Genomic DNA, 19,031 nt, shown 5'->3' on the forward strand with positions numbered 1-19,031 from the left:
GGCTACTGTGGGACCCTCCTAAGACGGCGGCTTCTCATTGGTCAACCTGTGGCAATTTGAATTTGGTGGCGGCCGCCGCACGTCCGGTTAGCCCTGGAGCTGCTCCTTCTCAGCTGAAGTGGCCAGGTTTTCCTCAGCCCCTATTTCGGGACTCACAGGTGGGTGCCTCGCGACTCCTTTATGCCCAGGCCCCGAAGGGCAGCGGTCCCCCTCCAAACCCACTGTGGTGCCCTCCGCCCCCTTGCGGCCCCTGGGCCCTCCGCGTATCCGCCGCTGACGCCTTGCGGCCCGGCTCCCCCTCTCGCTGCAGCCTCCATCGCAGCGCCATGGCTCCGGCCAGGAAGGGCGGCAGTCGGGCGGCCAAGGCCACCTCGGTACGGAGCCGAAAGCTCGCCTCCTTTCTCAAGGACTTCGACCGTGAAGGTGAGGGGCGGAGCCCGGGTGGGCGCTGGCGGCGAGGGGCGCTGGCGGCACGGGTTCCAGGCTCCATTCGCCCGCCGGGTGACGGGCACCGCTCTGCCCTCTCGCAGTGCACATCCGATCCAAGCAAATTCAGTCAGACAGGCAGAACCTTCTCAAGGAGCTGGAGAACTTGTACAACATCGAGATCCTGCGGCTCCCCAAGGCGCTGCGCGAGATGAACTGGCTCGACTACTTCGGTAAGAGCCGCCTCGGCCTGGAGCCCTTCTGTGGTTACCGCGGCAGCCTTCGTGTTCTTAGTGAGGTCTTCCAAGATCACTGTAGGAAACTGCAGCCCTGCTCCTTCTCCCCACTCCCTGTCTCACCTCCCTGCTTTGTTTTTTCTCCTTAGCACTTACCCTCATCTACCTCTGCAGGCAGGCAAACGTTTTCTCTTAAGGGCCAGATAATAAATATTTTATGCTTAGGACACCCGAGGGGTCCCTGTCGAAACTACTCCACTTTTATAGTTGCAAAACACCTGTAAAGAATGGGCGTCGCTGTTTTCCAATAAAAATTTTCTTACGGACACACTGAAATGTGAATTTGACAGAGATTTCCTGTGTCATGAAATTTGGGGTTGGGGGAGAATATTTTATCCAACCATTTAAAAAATGAATGAATGAATGAATGAGTAGCTTGGTTTGTTACCAGACCTCAGCTGGAAGGATAATCCCAACCAGGTCTTTTTGCGGCTTATGGAAAATGCCAATTTAAAAATGTGCAAATTAAATTGTGAAATGCAAGGACTCAGGAGTTTTCCTGGCCAGAGAAAAATCCCAGCCTGTTCCCCACCCCCTTGTTAAATGCGCAAGGAAATCCAAGAGGCTGTCCTTTTGCTGGGTTACCCTTACTTTTACTATTTTCCTTATTGTTAATTACCCGATATGTAGCCGCCTTCCTGGATGGAAATGCATGTTCTGCTCACATAGTGGACATTTAATGATCCTTTTACTTATTAATCTATTTGTGCATTTCTGTAAATATTGGTTGAGCATGTGTTAGTCACAGTGCTAGGTGCTGAAGATGCACTGGGAAATAAACAGACGTTGTCCTTGCCTCCGGGAATTTACAAGTTACTAGAAAAGGATCATTTTCAAAATTTGGACATGATTATTTATTTAAAATTATAAGTACTACAAAAGAGAATAGAGTGGTGGTCAATAAGCACATTTATATAGTGCTTCTTATGCCAGGCAGGCATTGTACCAAGTGTTTTCCATATATTAACTAACTTCATTCTCGTAACAACCATGTTAATTGTTAATAGTATCCCTGTTTTGTAGATGACAAGATTAAAGCACAGAGATTGTTTACTTTGCTCAAGGTCTCGTAAGCGAGTTAGTGACAGCGTCTCTTTGAACCTAGGCATTCTGGTTCCAAAGCCTGAGTTCTTAACTGTTATGGGGGGATACTTACCAGTATTTCCAGCAGGAGGACCTAACCTAAGTTTCTATTCTACATCTAAATCTTGCAGAGACCTCTTCATTCAGTACACACTTACTCCATACCTACTGTATGATGGGTTTTTGCTGCAAGCTATGGATATTACCTCTGTCCTCAAGGAGCTGAGTTCAAGGCCGGGGGTGCGGGGGGGGGGGGGTGGGGGGGGGGTGGGGCGGGCACTTCTACAGCTTTGAGTAGTTGTTGGATGTGATGGTAGTGAGCGACTAACTCAGCGCATTGCAGCCATCTGCTGAGTGGGAAAAATAAGCAGAGTTTGGGTTTGAGCTGCGTTTTGAAGGATGAATTAGAAACCTGTTGGGTACAGAGGATTATTTTGGGCAGAGGAAGTAAGTACCAAAGCACTGGGTCATGAGAGACAGTGGCACATGGGAATAACAGTGAAAAATAGCAGGCACTTTGGTGTGGTGGAACCTAGAATAAGCCATGCGAGAAACAGCCAAGCTTGGAGAAAGATTAGACTAGGTTGTAAAGGCTCTTGAATGTTAGATTAAGGGCTTAATCTGGTGCAGTGTAAGGAAGATAAGTGGTCATGTTAGGGAAGATGGTTTATTGTTTATATTGTTAAAATCTGATAGTAACTAAACAAAATGTTGTTTTCAAAGCCCTTGGAGGAAACAAGCAGGCCCTGGAAGAAGTAGCAACAGTAAGTGATTTCTTGTTTTTGAACTGTTGATTAGTTTTAAGTTTAGTCCGTTCACAAAATTCCCCAGTGGGTGCTAATTGTGGAAGAGGTTTCAGAGGGGACATTATCTGTGTCAACTAAAAGATTATGATTGTCCATGCTGAGTACATGAAGCCCAAATAGTTTCAAGGTTTATGAAGAGAGGTAGTTGTGGTTTTGGCAGGTTCCTTGCAGCTCTTTGCCCTGACCTTTGCAGGGGAAGTAGAAAGCCTAAAATCCAAGTTCCTTTAAGTCCCTGTGTCATTAACACGGTGACCTGGCCTGCTAGGTAAGGCAGAATAAAGAGTTTAGATCTGTCCTGTCTGTTACAATAGCCACCAGCCATGTGTAGCTCTTTAAATTAATTAAAATTAATAAAACTTTCAGTTCCTCAGACACACTAACCACATTTCAAATGTTGAGTAGCCACTTTCCATTGCATCATCGATTTCAGACAGCACTCATCTATCTAGCACAGCACTGTTTCTTGCTAAGCCCCAACAGCCTGAGAATCCTTGTCTGAGTACTCCAGGTAGTCTCTACCAAGCCAGGATGAAACCTGTGTTATTCCTAATCTGTAACGACTATTCTGATATTTACGCATGCCCTACAAGGAAAGGCCTGTGAATCATGCCTGCTTTTAGCTATTCCCATACATGTAGTTACCACTGGAAACCAATTTAATTAGAGTGGCGACCAGAAGCTTTTTTGAAGGGCCCAGGAGCATAGTAGAAAAACTTTTGGCCCTCTAGATTTAAAAAAAAAATTTTTTTTCAAAGGTAACTATGTGAGATGATGGATGTGTTAATTAACTTGATTGTGGGAATTATTTCACAGTGTGTATGTGTAACAAATCATCATATCGTACACTTTAAATATGTTAGAGTTTTATTTGTCAATTATACCTCAGTAAAGCTGGGGTGGAAAATGAGAAGGCTGGCATAGCATCAAGTGCTGTAGAGAATATGGGTCATTAGGAACTTGTATTGTTTGCTCCTGGCATGTAAGTAAGTGCAATCACTTTGGAAAACAATTTTGCATAGTATTAAGGCTGAACATTTGTGTACCCTACAACCCTGTAATACCCCATCCCTAAGTACATAGCCAAGGGAAAACTTGTACACCTGTGCATCAGACACATCTATAAGAGAGTTCAAAGTAACAGTGTTTGTAATAGCAAAATACTATTGTGATAGATGTTATATAGGAGTGAAAACAAATGAACTACAGCCACAAATAGTAGTCAAAAACAAAACCAAACAATATTGTTTAAGCACATACGCATTTGTGGAGAAATACACACACACACACACACACACACACACACACACACTTTCAAGCAAATGGAATGATAGTGGTTCTCTCTAAGGATTAGAATACTGGTCACCTTTCAGGGAGAGACAAGGAAATAGAACAGGGAAAAATACATAGCTAGAAGCAAGTAATTGGCAGTGGTTTAGGCCTTCGGTTGTATGGTGGGTTTATGGGAGTTCAATATTTTGTGTTATAACTAACATAACAATCTTATGTATGTATGTATCAAAGAATATGTTTTTTAATTTTTTTAATATAAAAATATTGTTCCTTATATTTGATGGAATATTCCTGGTGTTTTCTGGCTGTTTTTGTCACAGGCTGACCTGGATATCACAGAAATAAACAAACTAACAGCAGAAGCTGTTCAGACACCCCTCAAATCTGCCAAAAGTGAGTACTTTTCAAAACCCCTTGTTGAACTGAGAGAGTGAAGGCCCAGTGTGGTTGGTTGGCTGCTCGGGGAGGCCTCATTGGAGGAGGCTCTTCCCTCTAATGCCTGGGCCTTGGTCTTGCAAGTCTAAAAATTTGATTTTGGCCTCTGCATTCAGTTAATTATATGCAGGACTGATAACTAACCAAACTCTCCAGACCAATGTGTGAGCTAAAATGAAAGTGAAAGAAGAAAAACAAAAGCTTTGCTGGAAACCAGTGTTGCCTGCTTGCTTCCCTGAGTTAGGGAGGTGAGCAAGATTTGGAGAGGTGTTACAAGACATGGTAGTGCCAGCCAAGACTCTCCCTGATATGATCAGAAGAGCTGAAAGAGAACTGTGAAAGGACCAACTTTCTCAGCGTTCCATTCCATGTTACTGAATTCACTGACCCATCCATGTAAAATTCTCTCATACATGCCCCCCACACTGTGAGAAACACTGTCTTAGAGGGTAAGTTTGGGGGAAGCTGGGTTGTAGTTAGTGAGCACAGACTCAGGCCAGGGTGAGCTCTGTTATGGACATAATGTTGCTGTCATTAAGCTCTGGTAGCTCAATGCATCCAACTCCAGTGAGGATGGACCTGACCCTGAGGCTTGGATTTTGGTGCTGCCCATCAGGCAGGCACCTTCTCCACTGGACCAGGCCAGTAACATCATCCAGTTCTTGTTCCAGCTCACCTTCCATCAGGTTTGTCCTGTAGCGTGAAGACAGCATGGTGGGATTTTCACTAGTGTCATATTCCAGGCCTGCCTCCCTGAGGTTGTGACTTAATTGGACTTGAGTGTTCCTAGAATTAGTTCCTCAGCTGCAAATCTGCAATCTGTTAGGTCACTTTGGGTTATTTCTACCTTTAGGTAATGTCAGTTTCTCTTCTGAATTACACTTTTTTTTTTTCTTATTTGGTGGGGGCAGGGGGGGTCTTTCTGTTTCACCACTCGGAACTGAACACATTAGGACCCCTGGCAAACAACAGTAGAAATTGTTTTTGTGCCCTCTTGACCACTGGACTTCAACTACATTGTAAGCTATTTTTTTTGAAAGGTAAATATACTTATATTCTTTTTTTTTTTTAATTAGACTTATTTCTTTATTTACTTATTGGCTGAGTTGAGTCTTTGTTGCTGTGTGAGGGCTTTCTCTAGTTGTGGCGAGCAGGAGCTACTCTTCATTGTGGTGTGTGAGCTTCTCATTGCGGTGGCTTCTCTTGTTGCGGAGCACAGGCTCTAGGCGTGCTTGGGGTTCAGTAGTTGTGGCTCACAGGCTCTAGAGCACAGGCTCAGTGCTTATGGTGCACGGGCTTAGCTGCTCCGCAGCATGTGGGATCTTCCCGGAGCAGGGATGGAACCCGTGTCCCCTGCATTGGCAGGCGGGTTCCCAATCGCTGTGCCCCCAGGGAATACTTATATCCTTATTTGCCAGGGAGGAAAAAAAGCTTAAAAGTCATTAAGTCTGATCTCTTTTCCCACAATTAAATTTTTTTATGGAATCCCTGCTTGGGATTTTCTAGCCCATAGTTGTACATATGTAGCAATGAGACACTACCTTTCATCGATAGACAGCTGTAATGGTTAGGACAATTTTTCTAATTTTGAACTAAGGTTTCCTTATGGTATCTACATATTGATACTCGTTTTGCTCTTTGAGATCCCATAGAGATGTCTTCCATATGACAGCCCCTTAAATATTAGAAATTGGTATTCTTTCCTCTGGAATCATCCATCTTAAATATCTGTCATATTCCTTCTCCTTCGAGGGTGATGGCTGTAATAATTTGATATTTATAAGCAGGGTGGGATTATAATAAATGGTGACACAATGTGCTCATTATCATCCCAGGGGCCTCACACTCATTCATCCCACAGACATTTAATAAGCACTTAACTATAGGCACATGCTAGGGCTTGGGAAGAATAACGAAGACTGTGTTTTTGTGGAGCACACATCCCAGGTCTCATCATATCCCTGTGAAGTGGCTCCTCCCTCCCTTTTATAGATTAGGAGAGTGAGGATCACCATGGAAGCCACGTGACCTAGTCAGAGGCAGAACCAGGCCTCAAGCTCAAGGCCATCTGACTCTGGGGTCTGCACTCTTAATCAGAATGCTGGGCTGCCCATACAAAGCATTATATGGGGTTTCTTAACCACTCTGAGACCCTCTTTTTTGTCTAAACCCCCCTTTTTTAGTCATCTTTATATTGGATCTATTTCTTGATTACAGTCTAAGATTGCATAAGTTTTATTTCCTGTAAGAAATGTGAATGCATAAAAGTTTATTCCCATGAGAAATGTCACTGTTAAAACTTTCTTATAGCACGAAAGGTAATGCAAGTGGATGACATGATAATGGAAGAAGAAGAGGAAGAAAATAAAAATAAGAATCCTCAAACTGCAAGGGTGAGTAGACACTCAGATTCGGGGCTGGATCCTGTCAGGAGACAAGGAAGTACTTAAAATACAGTATGCTCCCTGCCACCCCACCCCCACCCCTTTGCACCGGGAAGTCTTACCACCCCGCTTAGGACATTTAAAATGAGTGAGATTTCACTAGCTGGAGAAAAAAGGGAAGGGAATTCCAGGAGGAGGTATGAAAGTGCCCTTTAAGGAACAGGAAGCAGTTTGGTGTGGCTGGGACAAAGCTGTGAGGGTAATCTGGGGAGAGCAGGGGCCAGATAATGAATGGCCTTGTGTACCACCCTTGGAAGTTGCAATCTCATGAGGTAGGTCATGGTAAGTGACATGACCAGGTAGGTATTGATATTTCAGAACAGGATTCAGGATAAACGTGAGAGGGGGAAAAACTAGAGACAAGGAAACCAGTCAGAAAGCTCCTGTAATTTTTTTTTTAATTTTTTTTAAAGCATAGTTGATTTACAATGTTGTACCAGTCTCTGCTATAGAGCAAAGTGACTTAGTTATAGACGTACAGACATTCTTTTCTTTATATTCTTTTCCATTATTGTTTATCACAGGATGTTGACTATAGTTCCCTGTGCTATACGGTAGGACCTTGTTGTTTATCCATCCTATATATAATAGTTTACGTATGCTAATCCCAGACTCCCAGTCCTTCCTTCCCCTATCCCTCTCCCCCTTGGCAACCACAAGTCTGTTCTCTAGGTCTGTGAGTCTGTTTCTGTTTTGCACATAAGTTCATTGGTGCCATACTTTAGATTCCACATATAAGTGATGTCACATGGTATTTGTCTTTCTTTTTCTGACTTACTTCACTTATTATGATAATCTCTAGTTGTATCCATGTTGCTGCAAATGGCATTATTTCACTTGTTTTTATGGCTGAGTAGTATTCCATTGTGTATATATATACCACATTTTCTTTATCCATTCCTCTGTCGATGGACATTAGGTTGCTTCCATGTCTTGGCTATTGTGAATAGTGCTGCTATGAACATGGGGGTGCGTGTATCTTTTTGAATTACAGTTTTGTCTGGGCACATTCCCAGGAATAGGATTTCTGGACCATACAGTAATTCTATTTTTAGTTTTCTGAGGAACCTCCACACTGTTTTCCGTAGTGGCTGCAGCAACTTACATTCCCACCAGCAGTGTACGAGGGTGCCCTGTTCTCCACACTCTTCCCAGCATTTGTTATTTGTAGACTTTTTAATGATGGCTATTCTGACCGGTGCGAGGTGGTACCTCATTGTTGTCTTGATTTGCATTTCTCTAATAATTAATGATGTTGATCATCTTTTCATGTGCTTACTGGCCATATGTGTATCTTCTCTGGAGAAATGTCTATCAAGGTCTTCTGCCCATTTTTCGATTGGGTTATTTGGTTTTTTGTTGTTGTATGAGCTGTTTGTATATTTTGGAGATTAAGCCCTTGTCTGTCACATCACTTGCAAATATTTTCTCCCATTCCATAGGTTGTCTTTTCTCTTTTTTATGGTTTCTTTTGCTGTGCAAAAGCTTGTAAGTTTGATTAGGTCCCGTTTGTTTATTTTTGTTTTTATTTCTATTGCCTTGGGAGACTGACCTAAGAAAACATAGGTATGGTTTATGTTAGAGAATGTTTTGCCTATGCTGTCTTCCAGGAGTTTTATGGTGTCATGTCTTATGTTTAAGTCTTTAAGCCATTTTGAGTTTATTTTTGTGCATGGTGTAAGGGTGTATTCTAACTTCATTGATTTACATGCAGAGGCTGCTGTAATTCTTGAGCTGAGGCACTGGCCCTGTAAAAAGAGAAGGGATGGTTCTGGGATACGTTTTGTGAGGGAGAGTGGGCAAGGTTGGTGGAGGGAAGGAGGGAACAGAGATGACTAGGTGGTTTCTAGTTTAGGGCACTGCCATCTGGTGGAATGTGGGGCACAGCAGGAGGAGGAGTGGTGGGTAGGGCAAAGGGGAGCAGTTCTGGTGTCAGTTGTTTGGCCTGCTGAGTGTTTAATACTCCTCCAGGGCATCTAGCCCTGACAGAAATCTCAGCCTGTAGCTCAGGGGAAGTAAGAGACTGAGAGACAGTGACTCCCAGATTTTTAGGTGGTTGTCCCAGCGTGGGAGTCGATGAGGTTGTACAGGGAGAACGTGGAGGGGAGGCTGAGGATGGACCCTAGCAGGGCAGGTAGAAAGAGGAGCTCGTGAGGCAGCCTGCAGAGGGCCAGCCAGAGAAGCGGGGGAGGTGGGTCGATCTTAGAAACAAGGGAGGGTTGTCAGAAGGTAAAGAGTGATTCTTGTCAGGTACCTCCGAGAACTCAGCAAGGGTGAGGACTGCTGAGGGTTCCTTGGATTGGGCACCTGGATGCCCTTAGTGACCGTCACAGCAGCACTTTATGATGGGGTGGGAATGGGGTCAGGGGACCAACCAGGCTGCACTCACTTCAAAAGACACTTCCCTTTAATTTTGGTCAAAGTCCTCTATTTTGAAGACTTAGGCAGTATAAATTCTTAGTTAATCGATTATGTTCTGAATTATTTAAGTCACTGAATTCTGTGAGATACACCTTCTGATGTTCAGTATTAGTTTTCTTTTCCAGAGCTGGTCCTCCTCCCTTACCTTTCCCCCGTGTGGGGCTTTTTGTAACCTCAGTTTCATTTGATTGTGACTTCAGGTTAAAAGATGTCCTCCATCCAAGAAGAGAACCCAGTCCATACAAGGAAAAGGCAAAAGTAAAAGGTAACAGGGTTTCCAAATTTAGATGTGTTTTTGCTTTTATTGGAGAGCCATATTCATCACGGCAGAAACAGATGGTAAAAGGGATTTTTGTGACTTGTGTTCAAATAGAGCTTCACATCATCGAATCCTCCAGTATCCAAGCCGGAGGGGCCTCTAGAAACAATCTGACCCAACACCTTCTCTGGCTCTTCTGCCCGCGTTCACTATCTTCCCCCACTTTTTTTTTTTTAAATGCAAATAGGGAGATTAAGACCCAGCAACATATAGTAAGCACTGCATATTTTGTTCAGTTGCCTGACAGTCCATGTGTAGAGCTCCCCATGTAGTTGGTCACGAAGTGCCTGTCACCTACCTGTAGTTAGTTTCTTGAAAGGTTCCTCCTGAACCTGCTGAGTAATGAATCACCAAGGACTTGAATTGCTTATGCTGGGAGTGTGAGAGAGGAGGCTGCCTCTTAACAAGTTCGGGAGAGTAGTCACTGGGGTGTGTGTCTGTGAAGGGGTGGGCTCCTCTCATTTCTCCCTGGGCAGTGGGAGCTGCCTGGCAAGAGGACAAGAGCTCCAGCTAGGGGGCCTGCCGGGTGCTGAGGGGCTGTCTCCTTCCCCTCGCTCTGTTAGCTTGACTGAGAAGTCAGATTCTGGAGGCAGGCTGCCTGGGTTCAGAGTTCTGGCTCTGCCCTAATTCACTGTGTGATCTTGGGCAAGTTATTTAACTCAGTATGCCTGGGTTGCTGCGTCCGGAAGTGCAGATCGTGGTGCTTCTCACAGGGTGGTTAGGAGGGCTGCACGAGCTCATGTGTGTACGGTGCCCAGGACAGCCTCTGACGTGATCAGTGTTATCTGCCTCTGCGGCTGCTGTCACTGGACCTGAGAGCAGGCGCACCTAATGGCCGTGTCTCACCTGTAGGTCAAGCCATTATGCCACCATTACCCCAGCTGTGGGCCGACTGGAGTTGTCTATGGTGAAACCAACTCCAGGCCTTACACCCAGGTTTGACTCAAGGTGAGTGTTAACAGCAGCACTTGGATTTTGGTGAGAGCCCGACATTTGATTTTTGTCAGCAAAGGAGGGTGTTTAAGAACGTACTGGGCCGCCCTCAGAGGAAGGTAACTGCCTAGGTTTCCTAAGTAAAAATTGACACCACCTTTTGGGAGACCAGTAGAAACAAGGATGTTCCTACAGCATAAATTAATCCATTCCACAGTGCTGGTCGCCTAGATAGGAGGTGCTATATAGCCACTAAAAACTAAGTGGATCTGCACGTGCTGACGGGGAAGAGCTTCATGATCACAGGCCTCTCCAAGCACATGGCAGGGCAGCGTGTTCCAGATGGTCCCGTCTGATAGAAAGTTTCTGGCAGGACGCATAAGGAACTGAGAGTGGTTATCTGGAGTGGGGAGAGTGAGGAAAACTTACTTTCTAATTCTCACTCATAACTGCTTTTTTTTTTTTTTTTTTTTACATGAGTATATAGCAAAGGACATTTAGGGAAAATAGATGGCAGCATTTTAAAGGTCTTGAGAAAGTGAGTTTGGGAATTAATATAATGATGTAATCTCTGACTCATCCTACTGTGACCCTGGAAAATTCCTCCTGATGGAAGCACTTAGCCACTCTTGGAAAGATACTAACCACAGTTTATTTCTGGCTTTGTGGACGGATGGCTGGATGGCTGGATGACTGGTATCCACATGGAGCTTTGGACCTAAAATTTACATGGATAAGAATTGACTTTCTCTAGATGTATGTTTGATAATTACACCCCCCTTTCTCCAGCTGTGTTTAGTCATTACTGCTTTTTAACCCTAAATTTAGAATGCGCCTTCTAGAAATGTGTGATTTGAAAACTGCAGCTTGAGGCCAGATGGGGTTTGGAAGGGCTCCTAGCGCCTGGTGTTACTCAATCTGCCAAGCCATCTTTACAGAGATTTTCCCACTTTACAGGGTCTTCAAGACCCCAGGCCTGCGTACTCCAGCAGCCAGAGAGCGGATTTACAACGTATCTGTGAATGGCAGCCCTCTTGCCGACAGCAAAGAGATATTCCTTACTGTGCCAGTGGGAGGCGGAGAGGTAAGTGTTTCAGAGGGTGGTCAGGCTGCAGCGCGCTGCTTACTCAGCATTTGTTTCTCTTGTCCAAAACCCAAAGTCCCTTTGGTTGCATGGCTTCTGATCGCCACACTTCTGTAGGACTCAGAACCACTTCCTCTCCCAGGTTAGAGCTCCAGACTGGGAACATCCTTGCCCAGCTCTGGGTTTCATTTGTTCATCAGCTCACCTGTCTTGTAGCAGGTTCAAGATGTAGAAGACATTCCTGCCGTTGAGAAGCGGTTCAGTAGTCAAGCTAGGCTTCCAACTAACTATAACATGTGATGTGTGCAGTAAGGCAGATGTTTAAGGGCGTGCAGAGGAGGGCACTATCGGGGCGTGTGCGTGCTTAGTGCAGAAAGGGGAGCTCTAGCTGTGTCTTCCACTTTATGTAGCTTTGAGGGGTCTGAAGCAGGCAGAGCAGAGCAAGTTGCTGACCTCAGCTCCTGGGATGGAGGGGGTAGTTCATCTCAGATGAGGTCTGCAGGCCATTTCTAAGCTGACGTGCGCCCCTTGTACTCAGCTGATCCAGCTACTGGCCCAGTGATAAACACCGAGTCACTGTCTCCTTTGGGCTAACTCCCGTCCTGCCTGCCACCCTCACCCCCAACAAGTGCAGGACATCAAGGGCACCCTCGGAGCACACTGGGCTGCTGGGTGGAGGTTCCTGCCTGGAGCCATGTGCCTCTTTAACCCTCTCCTGTCCACACAGAGCATGCGGTTATTGGCCAGTGACTTGCAGAGGATTGATATTGCACAGCTGGATCCAGAGGCCTTAGGAAGCATTAAGAAGCTCTCTGTAAGTCTCAAGTTCCTCTCCACACACAGGATGCCTCCAGTAGCCTTCTGGGTTTAGCTGTACTAAGCATTGCCTTTTGGGTCTGGGCTGGTGTTTTACAGTCACAACTACATGGCCTCTTTCACTGTTATCCTGCTTACCTAGCAGCAGTTCTATCCCTAAACTGATTTGAGTTTTGGTCCAACCAGAGTGCCTGCCACAGAAGTACCACAGGAGAATCAAATTCTGCCTCACTTAAGCAGTTGGTGCCCGTATGTTAGGGCACAATTGACCTTCGGGAACTGAAACTTCCTCACAGCAGTTCAGGAACAGGGTGAGGAGCTTATTACCAGGAATCCCACAAAATCAAAGAGGCTGAACAGCAGGCCCTCTGCGTGGTCGGACCACCAATGCCAGGAGTTGCTGGGGGCTCCACTCTGGTCGTACCAGCTCCTTTAGCGTCTCTCTTTGGGGCCCAATCCCTCACTTCTGCACCTTGTCCTTCCCCTGTCTCAGCACATAACCTTCCCCACGAGGCTCTTGGTTCTGCTCTCCCTTACCTCGGGTCTGTGTGTGGCTCTGGGTGGCCACACTCCCAACTCTGACTCTGCTCCATTGCCCAACACGGACTGTCCAGTTTCAGTCCTCATTTAAATTCTCAAGAGGAAGAATTGAATTAGCTCAGCATTGGTCAGATGGGCGTCCCTGGTCCTGTCAGCTTAATTTTGGGTGATGGATGGGAACACCTAGTGCAAACATGGCTGCTGTAGGCCCCCCTTCTGGGGAGGATGGGGTCTGTGAAGGGTACATCCAAGTAAGGGGACGGGGCACAGCTGCTTTTCCAAACATGTACGGAACGCAGGCAGGTGCTGAAATCGGACACGTCCCTAGCCACCCGAATCTGGTGACATCCGTCATCTAGCTGGACCTATAGCATTGCTGTTCCCAAATTATACCTTCACTGTCTCATTTTTTTTTTAATCCTAGTTCTTTTTTTTATATATATATATAAATTATTTATTTGTATATTTATTTATTGGCTATGTTGGGTCTTCGTTGCTGCACACAGGCTTTCTCTAGTTGCTGTGAGCAGGGGCTACTCTTTTTTGCGGTGCGCAGGCTCCTCACTGCCATGGCTTCTCTTGCTGTGGAGCACAGGCTCTAGGCTCATGGGCTTCAGTAGTTGTGGCACGTGGGCCCAAAAGTTGTGGCTCATGGGCTCTAAAGCACAGGCTCAATAGTTGTGGCACACAGACTTAGTTGCTCCAAGGCATGTGGGATCTTCCTGGAGCCGGGATTGAACCCGTGTCCCCTGCGTTGGCAGGCAGATTCTTAACCACTGCGCCACCTAGGAAGCCCTCACTGTCTCATTTGAGAGGGTATTTTGCTCCTTTGTTCAGATGAGAAATGAAGAGTCGCAAAGGTTAGTTCAGTGTGCATTGGTGATACAGTGGTGAGCATAGTTGCCTTTCAGGAAGGTTAGTTTGTTTATGTTATAAATAGAAATGGAGGGCTGAGATTCACTCAGACCGGCCCGGCCCCAAAGCCAGCACTACCCTCAGACTAAGTGGCTGAGTGGACAAGCCTGCCCAGCGCCATCCTCTCTAAATGGCCTCTCTCCTTTTCCTTTCAGAGCCGTCTTGCTCAAATCTGCAGCAGCATACGGACTCACAAGTGAGGCTGCTATTCCAAGAAGCCAGATTTGACAGGATGGACCTTCAGTGGGCACTTCTGGGACCCTAAAGACACCTTTACCCTTCGGCTTATTGTCTGTTTGAGTGTGAAGTTCCAGAGCAGGGAGTACCGTTCCTCTTGGAGAATTCAGGAAACTTTGCTATTGGCGCTTTCCAACCCAGGTGACAGACGCTGCCTCTGCGTCCATACAGTGCAAACTTCCTGCCCTTCTCCCAGCTGAATGCTCCTTCCTGCTCTCAAAGCTGCCGCCTCTGCCTCCCGTGGCTCCGCGTCCTCTTCACCTGCCCTAACTCCAGCTAAGGCAGCACGGAGGAGCCGCATGTTCTCGGGAGGACTGCCGCCTCACCCTCACCGCAGAGCCCTCTGTAGCTGGCATTTCCGCCCTGTGCATGCTTGAGGCTGCGAGTTTTAGGCTCACAGAGGTGAGCTCTGTGAAAGGGCGGCTCCAGGAGGCTAACAGGGACTGTGCAGATGGGGCCAGGACTTGTCACAGCAGTGACCACAGCAAGACACATCTCCCCTCCCACGCCCATCCCCTCCCTCCTGTGGTGGGTACTGACAGAGCTCTGCAATCTTACACCTGCCATGCCCAGTAGTTTTGTTTCAAGCTGACTTGTAGATTAGTATTTTGTATTATTCCTATGTACCAAAGACCAAAACTTGGTTTTTAGGCAGTTTCCATGTCTTGCTTCTCTACCTCTCCAGTTAGTCCAGTTAGTGGGAATCTGGATAAGAGAATTGTAAGGTTTAGATCAGTGTGGGGTTTTTACATGACTGGCTGCAGAGGAACTCTGAGCTCTCCGTGGTCCTGTGGGCCCCACCAGGTCTGTATGTAGACTTTGTAGAGACCTCTCCTCTCTTCTGAGATTCATGGGGAAGTGGTATAGCTTGTCTGGTGGTCTCATTCCTCGCGTTTGGCCTCTGCCCTGGTGTGGGCTGTCATGTGGGCACTGAGATCCCTGCACTCTAGCCAGCACCTCTGCCCCAAAGAATCATGGGATGTGGTCCAAGAACGTGGGAGCTGAGAGTTCCCACCCCAAGCTTGAGAGCACAGCGCTCTGTGTGTGGCTCTTTGTTGTACTTCGTATTATCTTCCTACATGACCATTCTAGTACTCCAGTCCTGTTCAAGATGTGTTCTTTTCAAGTTGTTTCATTCTCCCTTTCCTGAGACTTTTCTACATATTGTTTTCCTGAGTCATGGTATCTGTATGCTGACTTATTCTAATCAGAGCTACTGAAAGGTACCTGTTTTCAATAAATTGTGGATTTGTTTTTAATTGATATTCCACCTGCCTGTCATCTGCAAGCTGTGCGACCTGGACTAGAGACAGTTTTGGAGCTGAAGCTATTGGAGTGGGGATCCGCAAACAGCTACTTTCCTCAGAAGATGCAGAAACCTTCACTTCAGGCAGAATCTCTCTGATACCTGAAGAGGGGGCCCTCTCCCCAAGATCCAGGGCATGGGTAACCTAGCCCAAGAAGTTTTCCCCAACACCTTCCTTTCAGGAGCTAGAGATTTGCATTGTGGGGGCACAACATCGGGGTATCTGTAGTTTACCTGTACAGCAGGGCTGCTTGGCCAGGGACACAGCGGCGGCCCAGGTGATGCAGCGATCGTGCACCTCACTCCCCAGCTCTGGGCTCTGGCAGGTCTGCCTTCCTGGAATTCTCTCTTCCCTGAAATGATCAACTTGGGGCTCATGGTGCGAGAGTCTGTCTTAGACTGGGGTCCTGGCTCAGCAGGTCATCTGTGTTGACAGTTTATGGGGAAGGCCCTTCAGTCGGTGACAGCATTTAGAGCAGAGGTTACTCGTTTCAAGTGATTATGTCACCAAAGCTGAGGCTTCTGCCTTTTCCTTCATCATCTGGTGCAGCGTTAAGTAGAGCCTGACATCAAGGAAACACTTAGAATCCAACATCCTTTACTCAAAGCCACCCTCACCCTAGTTCACTCCACTTGCACCACTGCCTAGACCCAACTGCAGGCAATGTGTTGTGTGTAACAGGTGCTGCCTAATAAATACCAGTCACGTGACAAAGACAGCAGCCCTTTATTCCACACAAGGGTTGGCTTGGAGAAGGGAATGAGCTCCCCATCCCAGGATTTAAAGCATGGGCTGAACTATCACAGGGCTGGGATGCTGTAAAGAAAATTCAAATCTTACTGCCAGCCCACAGACAACAAAGGGCTGCAAACATTTCCACTGTTTGGATGCTGTTTGTTTTTTCAAAGTAATTGCTAACAATTTAAAAGTTGTGGCCTTCCCTGGTGGTGCAGTGGTTGAGAATCTGCCTGCCAATGCAGGGGACACAGGTTCAATCCCTGGTCCGGGAAGATCCCACATGCCTCAGAGCAACTAAGCCCGTGCACCACAACTACCGAGCCTGAGCTCTAGAGCACGTGAGCCATAACTATTGAGGCTGTGTGCAACAACTACTGAAGCCCATGCGCCTAGAGCCTGTGCTCCACAGCAAGAGAAGCCACTGCAATGAGAAGCCCGCGCACCACAAGGAAGAGCAGCCCCTGCTCTCCGCAACTAGAGAAAGCCTGCGCACAGCAACAAAGACCCAATGCAGCCAAAAAATATTTAATAAAAATAAAAATTGTGAGATTTCACAAAAACTTTCACTAGCCACCAAAAAATAAGATCTAACAACATCGGCCACCGTCAACAGGAGTTGTGTAGCAGTTTTCCTTGGCCCTTAGAGTCCTCTTCCCAAAGGAATTCTTACCTCATCCTTGTGGGCAGTTTACTTTGTAGCCTCTGCTGTGTGTATAAAGTGAATAAAAGCAGCGCTGCTTGGGGTTGAAGGGAGGGTGAGGCCTGGAGTCCTCCCTCTCACCTGGGGAGTTTCAAAGAACCCTAGAGTACCAATGAACAGTAGTTTCATTCTTTGCCCTACAGGCCCCCTGATCTTTCCAAAAGCCCTACTTGGGACTTCCTGTTGAAAGAAGTCCAAATGTATTGCCTTATGAAGGGTTAGGTTCAATCATTCATATGAAGAGCTAGTTCTTGGGGAGGGTGAGATAGGACATCACCTAAGCATCATTTATTCACAGCATCAGACATACATTTTAGCTGGGTCCAAAACCAAGCTCATCATTTCCCACCCTCCCCCACACATCCCTGCTCAACCTGCTCCCCTCCCCTTACTCGGTCCATCTCAGGGACTGGTACCACCACGGAGTGTTGCTTCCTCCAGGAAGCCACCCTGTGCTTGCCCCTATGGTAAACCCTGATCACACTGTCATCTGTTTCCTAAATGTGTCTCTTGCCGAGAGACCTCAGACACCTACTTTGGAGACCCCGGGGGTGGGGGGGCGAAACCCTCCCACACAAGTTAATCATTGGTTAAGTAACAATTGTCACTGACAGAGGCACCATATCACAGACAAATTTTTTATTACTCTGTCCTGCATATAGAACCCAAGAAATATAAAAACATCTCCAGAATTAGTCAAAGGGACCACTTTCCCCACCCCCGACCAGCCCCTTCCCTCCCTGGATGGGCTCAGATATGGGTGCTGGGGGGGGGGCTGCAGGCCACCTCTCTCTGTTCAGTGACTAAGCTCCATATAAAAATAGATCTGTAGTGGGTTCCCAGGGAGCCATCAGCCTGCATCTCACCGGCACCTGGGCAAGGCTGAGGCCTGGGACCCATCAGGATGCTGGGACCTCACTCCGCAGTGGAAGGGAGGTCTACCCTGGACACCGAAGTCCTGCCAACACAGCCAGGGGACTCTGCAGAACAGCCGGGGGAGGGGGAGGAGACTCTGACCTTCAGAGCGTGAGTTATGTAGCTGGAGATGGGGATGAGGCTCCCTCCACAGGATGCTGGTGTGTCCTTTCCAGGCTTCCCTGGAGGTGGTGGGGGCAGACCCTGGAGGGCACTGGCTAGGGACCCTCCAGCTCTGTCCAAGGTAGAAGCAATATCTTGGCCTCTCCTAGCACCCCCCAGGACACTGAGCTGGGGCAGGTGCTCAGGAGGTGGAGAGTGGGGGTGGGAGGACCCCTGCCCTGCTGTCAGGATGAGGCCAAAGGCACGGCTGGGAGGCACCATCCCCCACCCAGAGAGCTCCCCAAAGATGTGCTGCATCTCCCACCCTCCAGGCTCCTCACGCTGGCCCCTCTGCGTGGACTCCTCTTGTCCTAGGCCCTCCATCTTGGCCTGCAGAAAACTCCAACCCTAAGGAAAGAGCCCTCCCCCTGCTTCTCCAAGACCCTGTTCAATGGATACATCAGACTTTCAGCCAAGGAATCTTTCCAGATGCCCCTCATATACACACATCAAGAGTGTCCACCTGCCCCTCCAGCCCACAGGCCCCAAGGTCTCCTATGGGGGCCAGGCAGTACTTCTTAGAGCCTAAGCGCATCTCCCCGCCTCGTCTGGGCCCTCCAAGGGCCGGCTTTGTCTCATTCACCCCTTCCTGCAGCCCTTGTCTCCTTCCCACCCCATCCCACCCCACCCATACGCAGCCAAACCCAGAGCAGGCCTATGTCAGAGGCGACCCTATCCAGACCCAATTGCCTTCCTTCTGTCCTATGAAAGCCCTGGCCTCCCGATCACTCCCGCCTCTGGGAGGCTCTCCTGGATAAGGAACTCTGGAGTCAGCTCAGTGTAATCACTTCTGCCAAAGTGTAATCACTTCTGCCAAAGCCCTGCAGAAGAGGGACCAGAGGGAGAAGGCACTCCACAGGAGGCTGGGTGCAGGGGATGGGGCTTGCGGGAGGGGGTCACCTCAGAGTACCCCTGTCAGAATGTTCGTGACACAGGGCAGGACCAAGGACTCTCTCCAGGGCCAACCTCCGCTCTGGATCGGGTGTTGGGCACGTGGGTTCAACCCCAGCCCTGTCCCTGACTCCTCACTGGGCCTTGGTTTTCCCACCTGCACAGTTAGGGCTGGACCAGCCTGTTAGAGGGAGAAGCTCTGTCTCTGCGAGTCACGTCTTCACCATCCCCCAAGGCTGGGGAGCAAAGCTCTTGGGGCCCCAGGGAGAAAAC

General features: G+C 47.6%; 1 protein-coding gene across 1 annotated transcript; it reads left to right on the top strand.

The window, feature by feature from the left end:
* The first annotated feature begins 56 nt into the window (after positions 1–56).
* Positions 57–15,309, top strand: CDCA8 (cell division cycle associated 8). The gene is made up of 11 exons (XM_057745182.1): positions 57–158; positions 311–423; positions 531–659; positions 2,529–2,569; positions 4,222–4,294; positions 6,647–6,729; positions 9,402–9,466; positions 10,373–10,468; positions 11,411–11,537; positions 12,265–12,351; positions 13,964–15,309. Exons 2-11 carry the CDS (start codon positions 327–329, stop codon positions 14,006–14,008), a joined length of 843 nt encoding a protein of 280 aa, XP_057601165.1. The 5' UTR covers positions 57–158; positions 311–326; the 3' UTR covers positions 14,009–15,309.
* The last annotated feature ends 3,722 nt before the right edge of the window (positions 15,310–19,031 follow it).

The sequence above is a fragment of the Hippopotamus amphibius genome, chromosome 1, assembly GCF_030028045.1.
Source record: "Hippopotamus amphibius kiboko isolate mHipAmp2 chromosome 1, mHipAmp2.hap2, whole genome shotgun sequence".
Taxonomy (NCBI): domain Eukaryota; kingdom Metazoa; phylum Chordata; class Mammalia; order Artiodactyla; family Hippopotamidae; genus Hippopotamus; species Hippopotamus amphibius.

Coding starts and splice junctions, on each gene's coding strand:
- CDCA8 (XM_057745182.1), top strand. CDS start 327: ATGGCTCCGGCCAGGAAGGGCGGCAGTCGGGCGGCCAAGGCCACCTCG. Junction 2,570..4,221: donor CCCTGGAAGAAGTAGCAACA/GTAAGTGATTTC, acceptor TTTTTGTCACAG/GCTGACCTGGATATCACAGA. Junction 10,469..11,410: donor ACACCCAGGTTTGACTCAAG/GTGAGTGTTAAC, acceptor CCCACTTTACAG/GGTCTTCAAGACCCCAGGCC.